General features: G+C 41.8%; 1 protein-coding gene across 1 annotated transcript in view; it reads right to left on the bottom strand.

Moving 5' to 3' along the window:
• Positions 1-12,425, bottom strand: part of otud4 (OTU deubiquitinase 4) — a 27,975-nt gene extending 15,550 nt beyond the window's left edge. Inside the window, exons 1-7 of the mRNA XM_030075798.1 lie at positions 11,993-12,425; positions 11,529-11,612; positions 5,143-5,193; positions 4,981-5,027; positions 3,533-3,605; positions 1,558-1,639; positions 887-1,049 (exon numbers count right to left, since the gene is read on the bottom strand). Coding sequence (XP_029931658.1) covers positions 887-1,049; positions 1,558-1,639; positions 3,533-3,605; positions 4,981-5,027; positions 5,143-5,193; positions 11,529-11,612; positions 11,993-12,133 — 641 coding nt within the window. The 5' untranslated portion in view covers positions 12,134-12,425. The remainder of the gene's footprint in view (positions 1-886; positions 1,050-1,557; positions 1,640-3,532; positions 3,606-4,980; positions 5,028-5,142; positions 5,194-11,528; positions 11,613-11,992) is intronic.

Below are 12,425 nucleotides of genomic sequence, written 5' to 3' on the forward strand. Positions count from 1 at the left end.
AAACAGACCCGTGGCCTGTGAAAGTCAAGGGCTGCCTGAAAGAAAACTGCGAACGCTCGGCGGCTCTGGCCGGCTGAAAGACCTCTGTGCAGGGAAGTGAAGCCGAGCAGCAGCAACGTGAAGTTGCAGCCGCCGTTTATAAGGAGGTGAGGAAATATGTGAGTATAAAGTCACTAAGTGAGCGAGTTAGTGATGAGCCAGCAATTCCCCTGAGTAAATAATGAAATAAGGCAGAGAGAGCATTTCCTGCACGTAAGCAAAAGCAAATAATTGAGTAGAAAAGGAAAAAGTATATTAGCAGGTGAGTAAAAAAGCAGGAAGGCACTGAGCGATCAGCCAGTGACTGGAACTGGAGAGTTTTTATTTTTATTTCATTTTATTTTATTTTATTACTTAAACTGATCAGCTACTTGTTCACTTATTGTCCACCTGGTTTAGCAAACACAAAAGACAATACCCTTTGGTTTGCAAGATAAATACTACATAAAATTCATTTAATTTCATCTCAGTTACATTTATTTGTGAAGGCTGTCAGATATGTTTGCATGCAGACGGTTACAGTAGGAGTCCAGATCAGATGTTGGACACCATGTTGCCCTCTGGACACCAGTGGTTCAGTTCCTATGGTAGCATTTCCTGTTAGCTTAGCATTAGAGCAGTCCTTTAAAAGTCTGGGGTGTTAAATGTTAAACTACAGAAATTTGCTTTTAAAAAACTGGCGAGACAAAAAACTGCAACCACTGCATCCCTATAAAATACACCAGCACACAAGCAGGAAGAAAATCTATTTTTATTTTTTGTGTGTGTGAATAACTAGTTAATGAGCCACTAAATGAAAATGCTGGTGAGTAAATGAAAGGATGAGAGAACGCGTCCGGGTTCCTACCAGAGCGGCTGGCCGGTCTCGGCGTCGGACTCGTCGCTGCTGGCGCAGGGGGGGAGGGTGTCATCGGTCGGGACGTCGGACGAGCGAGGCACCCGCTGGCAGACCGACAGCGCCGAGCGCTCCACCTTAAACACACGGTCATACAGCAGCTCGTACAGGATCGCTGCACGCACACACACACACACACACACACACACACACACACACACACACACAGTCATGTTGGTCCAGGTGATGTAACAGAGGTGAGGCGGTGACTCATGCAGCTACAGCCATTTGTCTTGAAGATATCAGTGTTTTTTTTTTTGTTTGTTTTTTTTGGTCTCAGAATTTTTAATTTAGTTTTAAGTTTCTGCTTTTTGTTGTTGCGTATCTGACAATTTCATCTTTGTTTTCATTGTAGGTTATTAATCCTGTTTCCTATGTAAAGCTGTTTCACTTATTTAGTGATCTTTACATGTGGCTTGTTTCTGTCACATCTTTAAACTGAGATCCTCAGTTGCACTTGTGGCTGATCTCTCCCTGCACCACGTCCCGCCCACACTTCCTGTTTCAACAGGAAATGCATCAGATCAGGAGAGTGGGAGTCCATTTCATGGGCTCTTTAACGCCGCTGATCCCCAAAATAGTCTGTTATCTGGTGATAGGGGCGACAGGCGTCTCACACTCACACTGGCAGATGGCTGCGCTCCTCACGTGGCTGATGGGATAAACGCTGTCGTAATGGTTTCCATTCAGGAAACATAACTGGACCTGAGAGAGAGAGAGAGAGAGAGACGGTTATAAAAATACAGTCACTGAGTCACAGCCTATTAATAACACACAGATTAATAACACATAGATTAAAAAACAAATTGAAGGAAGCTAAGAACAGAGACCTGGGGTACTAAAAAAAAAAAAAAAAAACCCAAATCTTACACAGCAGAGAAACGTGTGACGTGCCAACCATCCACTGTTCATTTTGTCAATGAATTTTTGGAAGAAAACGAAGTCGTTGAGACCCTTTTAGGCAGCATTTAAAACGATGGCGTTAATAACGTGCTCAGTGAACAGAAACAAAAAAATACTGTCATGAAAACACGGCAAAAACTCAAAATCTTTCCAAGATTATTTGTCTTATTTCAAGTCCAAATGTCTTATTACTAGTCAAAATATCTCATTACACTTAAAATAAGACATGATCACCTCAGAAGTAACTTGTTTTTAGACCATTTAGACCAAAATTCACTTGTTTCAAGTGAATTTTTGCTGAAACAAGTGAAAACTGTCTAAAAACAAGTTACTTCTGAGGTGATCATGTCTTATTTTAAGTGTAATGAGATATTTTGACTAGAATTAAGACATTTGGACTTGAAATAAGACAAATAATCTTGGTAAGATTTTGAGTTTTTGCAGTAATTAATGTGGGAGGTGTATTAACAGACAGCCACAAATAAATATAAATTCACACCCAAACGACCTGACAGACCCCACGCTGCTGTCACAGGACGTCCCACAGCAGAGTATTGCTCGTGTAAATCTGTAACCACAGCGAGAGCACAGCGTTCACCGTGTAAAGTTGGGAGAAATAAATGTTTTCGAGAGGAAGAAACTTTTCATTTCCGCCGCAAAAAAAAAAAAAACAAAGAAGAGAGCGTCCGTGCTCCCGAGGCGACACGGTGAACCGCACGTGGCTGAAACGTTAGAATGAAGCTCTGACGTCCCGTTCCTGTGAAGGCACCACGGAGCCACAGAAACTTCCTGCTACAGAAAGCTGAGGTCAGGTAAAGGGGGTCGTTGCTACGGAAACAATGTGCCACCTCATCCAGTCATCATCGTGACTTCTGAGACACTAGCCGTGTGTGTGTGTGTGTGTGTGTGTGTAGCCTGCCCTCGGCCTGGATTTTCTCGTTTTGCTGAGCTCGGGACTCTTCTGGGTGTGTGGCTCCCAGCCAATCACAGCCCAGCACGGAGCCAGGTCGACATCACCACATCCAACAGGAAGCCACGAAAATCACAGACGCAGAAAAAAGGAAATCTAGTGAGCAGACACACCGAGCTACGATGGCGTTTAAAAAAAAAAAAAAAAAAAAAAAGGAGCCAGGTTAATATTCAGAGGAAAAAAATCATAATTTATGAGATTAAAGTCGCACATTTATGAGGAAAAAAATATGAGAAATATAAGGAAATCAGATATTCTCTGAGATTTGAGTAAATTTATGAGGAAATAACTTGGAAATTGTGAGAGTTTAAAGTCACAAATTTGTGAGAAAACAATCAGAAATTCTGAAATTAAAGTCAGAAATTTATGCAAAAAAAACCTCAAATTTGTGGGAAAAACTCTTTCAATTCTGAGATTGTAAAGTTGCAAATTTACAAAAAAAAAAGCAACGCAGTGACGGGGACGTGCTGATGAGCCAAGTTTATTTTCCTAGGACGGCGATGGAATGTCGGGCGTCGTTTCGTTCCTTCGCCGTCCTAGGAAACGAAGCCTCCTCAGCGAATGAACAGAGAAGTGAAACGTCTTCGAGTGAAAAAGACAGAAATGAGATTCAGAGCTGTGGAAGTAAAAACCATGTGACCTGAACGCAGCGTCATGTGACCTGACAGAGAGAGAGAGTGTGTGTGTGTGTGTGTGTGTGTGTGTGTGTGTGTGTGTGTCCTCACCGTGTCCTTGAAGTTTTTGTCTGTGATGTTGATGGCAGGTTTGCCGGGCTCCTGGAAGATGAAGAAATCCCTCCTGCAGGGAGAGAGAGAGGGAGAGAGAGAGAGAGAGGGAGAGAGGGAGGGAGGGAGGGGGTGAGTGGGGGTCAGAGAGACAGAGAGAGACGGAAATGGAGAGAGAACAGATGGTGCGAGAGAGAGAGAGAGAGGGAGAGAGAGAGAGAGAGAGGGTGAAGAGAGGAAGAGAACAAGGGAGCAAAAAGAGAGACAGACAGCCAGAGAGACAGGGTAAGAGAGAGATAGAGAGAGATACAAAGAGAGACAGAGAAAGAGAGACAGACAGACACACACACACACACACACACACACACACAGAGAGAGAGACAGAGAGAGAGAGAGAGAGAAAGAGAGAGAGAGAGAGAGAGGGCTGTAATAATTTGATTATAATTTGTTTATAATGAAACTCGACCTTAAAGTCATTAAAGGTTGATCAGCTGGATTATTTTCCTCAGATAATCCAGATAATTTCAAAACATATGAATAATCACAGTAATCCCTGTGAGCTGCAGCACCTCAGATGTTTTTTCACACTTAGAAGCACAAACAGATGGAAACATGAGATTTCTAAACTCCCTCTCTCTCTCTCTGTGCTGCAGGACGTTCGCCAGATTAAAAAAAAAAAAAAAAAATGTTATGTATTTTCAGAAATGTTGTTTACTATGAGCAGGAGCGAGTCACAGACCCACACCTAACGCTCAGCTGATGTTGTTTATTTCTACCTGTCCTCAGTGTTGTTGCTTATTTAACATTTAAAAAGAGAACGTCTTAAATTTAACATTTAACAAAATAATTTCTTTGTTTTTTTTTTGTTTTTTTTTTTTTGGGTGGTGGTAATTGTCTTGTAATTTCATTTTAACTTATAATTATTTCTTTTCTTGTGTTTCTATTTTTTTTTTTTAAACTGATTTGTTCCTGATTTTCATGTATTAATAATATTCTGTTTCCTTGTTTTTTGTTGCTACTCTTCTTCTTCCTCTTCTTATAATAGTGCATCATTACTTCTACTTTTTATTAAAATTAAATGAGTTTTCTTATCAGGTCAGTGGTGATGGATGGTCAATGTCAGACTTGTGTTTAAATACTCTTAAATCTTAAAAATCTTTGAAAACTCTTAAATCATTTAATCGGTGCTTCTGATGGCCAATATTATGCGGCAAAATTCAATTTTTAAATGTATTTAAATTTAAATTTCTTGATGTAACCTAATGAATGATTAGAATGGAATATGTGAGTATCTGGCGGTAACTCTAAGAGCTTTAAAAATTAAAACATGGATGGGTGCAAATTCCCAGACAACGACTGAACTGTGGAAGTTTTTTAAAAAAAAAAAGAAATAAAATAAAAATGGGTGTCACTGCCCTTTAATGCAGATGAAAGACCGAAGCTCTTACTTGTACATGACAGCCAGCGCGTTGATCTCCACCTCTCCCACCCAGTGCTGCAGGACGGAGAACCACAATTAGTGACCGACACACACACACACACACACACACACACACACACACACACACACACACACACGCACACACACACACACGAGGACGGTGTGTTACCTGCGGGTCCTGAAGCTTGCACAGGTACTCCTCAAAGTTTCCTTCAACAAACTGCAAACAAAGAGCTGAGGTCAGAAAACACAGAAACAATAATAACATCAACAACAACAATAACATTTCTAACTTCATGTTTATTCGGGCGCGGCTCACACACAACACCTGAAAAACAACTTTTAAGGCTTTTCAACACAAATAAAAACAACTACACAAACTCAAATACGACATGTGCCACCTGTGCTGCCCCTCTCAGAGAATGAACAGGTGAATGTTGACTGGGTTGCCATGGTTTCCTCCCAACTGACAAACTAAGAAGGAAAGCTGTTCGTTTATTTACTCCCTTTTCTCTGCTGAACCCTAAAAGAGCCTGTCTGTCAGTAATATTTACCTTTTTATGTTAAATTTACCTGTTACCGGTGTTCTGAAGCAGTTAATAACTGTATGGAAAATTAAAAACGGGAGCGATGCTAACGCGTTAGCCCGTTTATGGAATTTTCAATGTTAAGTTAGCATTAAGCTAATTTTTATTTTTTTATTTTTTATTTATTTATGTTTTTTATTTTATTTATTTAGAGAGGACAGTGCACATTAATTAACATTACAACCGCAGTCCTCCGGCATGATGTTAAAGAACCATTAAAATACAGCGGTCCCTCGTTAATCGCGGGAGTTAAAATATAATTATTCTAGATGTTTTAAGGCTGTAAAACCCCTCACTACACACTTTATACACTTTTCTCAGACAGGCATTAACACTTTCTCACTTCTCTCTCTTGTTTAATCTCTCAAAGTTCAAACCTTCGTAGAAAAATAAGTCCAGTGAAAAAAAAAAAGCATGAAAAATTGCACACAAAAAAATCCGTGAAACTGCGAGGCCGCGAAAGGTGAACCGCGTTATAGCGAGGGACAACTGTATACAAAAACGGACACAAGGGTCATAATAGATAAAAACAGGGACACAGGAGACATAAAAGTTAGAGTAAGAATACAACATATCCATATGGGAAACAGAGTCCGGCAGACAATGACACTAAATCGGCAGCTCGTTGTAACATAGTTGCTAATCCCGGATAATTTCAGCATGTTTTTGTGTATTTGTGTTTTATATAATGATTCATTACTCGGCGTTTGTTGAAATTATTTATTCTTTGTATCTGTATTACAGTTTCTCACAGTACACATCTGAGACCTGCCTGCTGTATGTTTAATAAGGGAGCTGTTTAACTATCTGCCAAACTAGACATCACCTACATCCTAGCAAGGGCACAATTTCTTTCATTTAGAGAGACCGTCCTCAAATTCAACTTCCATCGCCGGTCCTGTTTTATACTGCGAGTGATTTTCTGTTTTGTTGTGTTTTATGTATTTTACATTTTGTTGTGGAGCAGCGGCGAGCTAATGGCGATCCAAAGAATAAAGAATAAAGAATAAACGTCTTTTAAAGATCCTCATCATCTGTTCACCTCGAGGCAGTCGGGTGTTTTTCATCCTCCGGCCAGTTAGAAATCACAGGTTAAGACAACGTGCAATGTTTGTGTGTGCAATAAACGACATTCTCACTCTTCAACCACTCCTATTTATTCATTATTTATTAGTATTTTCTCTCAGATGCCTTATAATTTTTTTTTCATGTACATTTATTTTTCTTGTCTCGCTTTTTCCTACTTCTCTGTATACTTTTTGATATTTTTTTTTTATGTGTAAAGCTGACTCTAAGAGCAATGTACAGAAACTCCAATGTACATATACGTTCTTGTATTTGTGCAAATGGCAATAAACATCTAATCTAATCTAATCTAAGTAATATTTTTAATTGTTGAATTTTCAGCTACCCATTCCTCCCAGTGCAGGGCTGCGGTTTGTGTCCTCTCCAGTCAACAGCTCAACTAATTTCCTTAAATATGACAGTTATGTATGAATGTTCGACTGCTGTTCAGGCTTCATCACAGAATTTAAGACGTCTTAAAGTCAAACCTGAGACACTTTCAGACATTTTATGACCTTAAATGTCAAAAAATGTAATTGAAGATATTTTAAGGCTTATGCAGGAGCTGCGAGTTTTTGGTGAAAAGTGAAATGTGAGAGAGAATCTCCTCCTAAATGACGTACTGAGGTAAAACAGAGATGAACAGAGACGTCAGACATAGGAAAACGTGTTTAACCCCTCGACAACGAGCAACTTCACAAGAAATCACATGAAAATGTGCAAGAAATTAGCAAAACATTAGTAAAAAAATTAAAAAGAGAGAGAAAAATATAAGATTTTTTCCCCCCAAAAAACTAGGAGAAAAATATCTTGAAACACTAGATTTCTTATTATTACAGATGGATATTTAATATCACATTACATAAGCTACTTTTCGGGTCATTTTCTTGTTTTTTGTTCGTTTTCTTAATTTTCATTAGTTTTTTCTTAACTTCCAGCCATGTCCTTGTTTGTTTTAGATTTTTACTTTTCCTTTCCCCCATCCTTTTTTTTTTTTAAGGGCTTTAAAAAATAATTAATGATCGGGCCTTTTTAGATGACGTTTGCTCAAGTCCAATCACCGACACTCTCCAAATTTCTGATCCTGAATTGGCTTTCAGGTCATAACCTTTTTAACCAATTTCTTGCTCATTTCTGGGTCATTTCTCTCCAAGTCGCTCATCACCTTTTCCTCCATGTTCTTGAAAGAATTCAAATGAGTCCGCTCGGCTTTAAAAGGGTTAACAAAAAAAAAAAAAAAAAAAAAAAAAACACGGCATCATCGTTTTAATAGTTTTCTCAGTGAAAATGAAAATTTCACAAATATTAGCATTCACACTAAATTGTGGCTCACACTGCAGAGCCTGTCAGAGTAACTGTGATGTGCTTGTTTTATCTTGCAGCCCTCCCAACAGTTTCTTCTTAAAGGACAAGAAATATAAAAGATCTTCCTGTTTTGTTTATGTATATATATTTGTACATACATTTGTACATACATTTGTCATGCTCTTCTGCATAGTTAATATTTCTTGTGTATTTCCCACATGCTGCTTTTTTTTTCATTCTTAAATGTGTATTCATCATAGGACTATAGTGTATTTTTTTTTACTATCATTATTCTTTATTGTATAACTGGCATTCATTGTGGGCAGCAAAGTAAGAATTGCATTGGGCGGGGAAGCTCGTTTCTTTCTGTGCAAATGACAATAAACACTTTGAGACGTTGGGACTTCTGTTTGTGTTTCCAGCCTCTGCATGACGGGACGTTTCACATGAAGGGTTCAGGTTCGATGCTGCATGCAAGTGATGCTGCCACACGACCTCCACCATGATTTAAGTGCCACAGAGGAGCTGCCCAACTCAATGTGAGGGGGTTTTAAAACATAAAAACATAAAAACATCAGATGGCATCCAAAATACTGTTCAAAAACAAAGAAAAAAACGGTGCCGGTGCCCACACAGCGAGGCTGGCTTCGTTAACGGGACGTTCAGAGTTTTGCGGGCGGTGGTGACTTCATCCTGACCTGCTGTTTGTTTTATATCAGGGAATAAACTGAGACTTTGACCTCTGTTCTCGGTGTTCTCTGTCTCTCCGTCGCACAGAAACCTAACAATCAGTCCAGATCACCTTCACGCGTGGAGGCGATTTCAGAGCCCAAATTTACAAAACTAAACTGACATCACTCTGAGAGTTTCCTCCTCTGAGCCCCGAGACCTGCAGCTCCAGCAGGCGACTGACTCCATCCCTCATTCTGACACACTCTGAAAGCTGTGTGTGTCTGTGTGTCTGTGTGTGTGTGTGTGTGTGTGTGTGTGTGTGGCAGGTCCAGGTCTGCTGTATTCCCACATACCCTGCTGGCTGCTGACATCAGTAGAGTCGCTGGTGGTGGATTTCGGGGGCGCAGCAGCCGCTCACTGTGACCGGCGGATAAGGAAGTTACAGCGAAATCCCCAGCAGACGATTTAAAATCAGGGCAGGGCGCGGCTGCCGTCACACACACACACACACACACACACACACACACACACCAACGTTCTAAAAATAGTGCGCTCACAAGCCCATGGAGTCAGATCTGACGGAGAGCAACAGAGCCCTTTCTCTAGAGGCTGCTGAAAGGCATTCTGGGAAACGTAGTAAATGACTGCCTGCAGTGGAAGTGGATGAGGCCGGCAGAGGGAGGAGAAGAATAAAAATATGAAAGAGTTTACCCACAATCCAGAGGGTTTTCTGTCCTCTGTAACTTCCTGCTTAGCATCTAGACTGTGGCAGTGACATGTAGGTGTGTGTGTGTGTGTGTGTGTGTGTGTGTGTGTGTGTGTGTGTGTGTGTGTGTGTGTGTGTGTGTGGAAGCAGCACGGTTTCTGTTTCTCCTGCTGAATCGTTCCAGGAAGTGAAGCTGAAAACGCCGCTGACATCACCATGACTCACCGTGGCTGAGCGCCCGGGGTCACACACACACACACATTTACCATGTCAGAGCTCCACACACACACACACACACACCCGGGTGTCTCAGCTCCAGCTACACGTGACCTCCTGCATCTCTGCTACTACAAACCGTTCAGAGGATCATTTTCAGAACGCCTCATCAGTCGTCTGCCTCGTGTCGGAGCGCTGAGCAGAAAACTAAAACACTGATGATGCCTTCACAGGATCCTCTGTGCTTTCTCCCTCCATATGACAGTGATGCTGCCACGCGTTCATGTTAGAGATGCTGAGTCAGGGCTCGAAAATACTGTTTTTTTTTTTTCTGTTTGCAAATTGCAATATTGCAAGTTGTCAAAAAAAATTCTGCAATCTGGAAAAACTTTCTGCAGATAGCCAAGCTGTTACTCCTGCCCTGCTGTGACCCACCCAGCCTGGCCAAAGCTCACAACACCATCATACATGGCCAGGAGCGGTTTTAGGCATTTTTTCATGTCACATGGGGGACGGCACGAGCGCAAAAAAAAAAAAAAAAAAAAAATCATCCTCGCTCCAAAGCAGTTTTCTATTACCGTATTGATCTGAATATAAGCCGATATTTTCTCCATTGAAAATGCCCGGGAAAAACGCCCTCGTCTAATATTGGGGGTCTAAGCAAATACACCTGTATTGTGCTTGCATATAAACCAGTAGGTAGGCTCGCCTGATGCCGCAATTACCAGAGAATAGCCGCATTGTGCAGTCAATAATCAACCATGTTGTCTGTCATTGTCCGTTGTGCTGCTGCAGCCGCGTATGAACAAAAGTTGATTTATAGCTATATATGGCAGTATGTGTGAGCCGCTCACCTGTCAGATCCGGCAGACCTGACCGGGCGGGCGGCCGGCCCGCATGATGCCGGCCGGTGGCGTTTTTTTTATGCAAACAAGATTTTGTCTATATAAAAAATAGGAGCAAAAGCAGGAGTAGCAACACGGAAGGGCGCAAGGCAGTAATTTCGCCCAGGGCGGCATCATGGGCAGAACCGCCACTGTGCACGGCTTTGTTTACACTGTGTGGATTAAAGGCTGATTATCACACTGAAAACTGTTTAGAGCCATCTTTATTCTTTATTGGACCTATTTCAAGCCAGATTGACTGGAAAAGGACAAAATTACCTGGATTTCTTTTGCCTGCAAAATTGCAAGTTGTTTTTATTTATTTTTTTTTTTTTTCTGCAGGTTGCGGGTGGGCGTTTCGAGCCCTGTGAGTGTTTTCACACACAGTTTCCACGGGAGGTGGGAATCACCAGAGGCCCCACGACACTGAAGTCACAACAACATGATTTTAAACATTTTGCGTCATGCTGACTATTTCAGTCACATGTATTGTGATTTATTACCTTTTTTCCAACTGTAAATGTCTGTCCCCGAAGGAAAACTTTGTCACCGTCTGTTTGATGTGATAAGCTGAAGTTTTTAACTCTGCCATAAACGCCTGTCAGAAATGTCTCTCTGATTCTTGGCAATATAATATCAATACTGTGCATGTGTGTATCGATACAGTATTGACACACAAAAATCACGATACCATCCACCGCGTGCTTTTCTCCCTGTTTTAAGGTCCTTCACCAACCATTTAGTATATTTTAGGCTGGGCCCTGATCTGTGCGTCGTAATCAGGGCAGGTGTCTGAGTCACGCTGCCCCGCCCATTTAATGGAAAACACACTGAGCTGCTCCAAATGTCAGCAGAATCAAAACACACCGCTTGTATGACTCACTTACTAAAGTCACGTTATGAATTGTGCATTAAAGAAAACGACTTTTTTAGAAAACTCTCAATACAAGTGACAGTAAAGAAACTCATATTTTTCCATACTTTCTTCTCTTTCTATACTTATCCAGACCCGTAAATCAACAGGATCATATTCCGTACTTTATCCTACTTTTCCAGACAGTGTAGAGATCCTGGGAAATGTAAAGTGAAAGCACACACACACACACACACACACACTCACCGCCTCGTAGCTCTCTCTGTTGTGTTTCAGGAACTCCACACACTTGGCTCTGACTTTGGTGTGCAGGCTCTGGCTGTGCAGCACCTACACACACACACACACACACACAGGGGGTCAAAGGTCACTGTATGCTGGCTGTTTGATGAACGGGCCGGGCTGCAGGCTCACTGCTAGCTCACCCACCCAGCTGTTGTGTAAGGCTACCCCTTTTTCAAAATAAAAGCCTTGTTTTGAGGGGGGCTGTCACACCCACAGCAGCCACCGCCTCTTTTATTCTGAAGTTTAAGTTTTAACAAGTTACAGGATGAATATTAAAGCACTTTCACTCAGAGTTAGTTTTTTTAAAAAAAAAAAAAAAGAAGAAGAAGAAGATGAAGCTAAGTGTGCTAGCATGAACCTAGCCGAGCCCAACTTTCACAGAAGCTCACAAACTCGTCGTTTTATTTCCAGGTGTGCGTCTTTACCTGCTCGGCGACAGCCCGGAACAAACACGACCCGTCCTTGGCTATCTTCTTCCGCTGCAGGCCGATGGACTTGAGGTAGTCGTCCATGCATTTTTCTGCCCCCTTTTCCTCGCTGCTCTGCAAGCCGCCGCTGCCCTCCATGCTGTGCTAGCGGGCTAACGCTAGCGGGCTAACGCTAGCGGGCTAACGCTAGCCGCCTAGCTGCGCTTTGACAGTTGAGCTCGCCGCAAACTTTGAGACGCGTCCGGCTGGAAGTTGTGACCGTCGTGCCCAAAGAGACCCAGAAAACCACATCGGCTGTCAAACTAGACGTAAAACACAAAAACCAGAAGCGGCGACCCCGGGTTCTGCTTTCGTTTTCCAGGAAACCTCCTGCTCATGTCGCAGGGGGAAGGGGGAGCCCTGCCTGCAGGAAACTGAAAGTGAAGTCTGA

This window comes from Myripristis murdjan, chromosome 18 (genome assembly GCF_902150065.1).
Source record: "Myripristis murdjan chromosome 18, fMyrMur1.1, whole genome shotgun sequence".
Classification (NCBI taxonomy): Eukaryota; Metazoa; Chordata; class Actinopteri; order Holocentriformes; family Holocentridae; genus Myripristis; species Myripristis murdjan.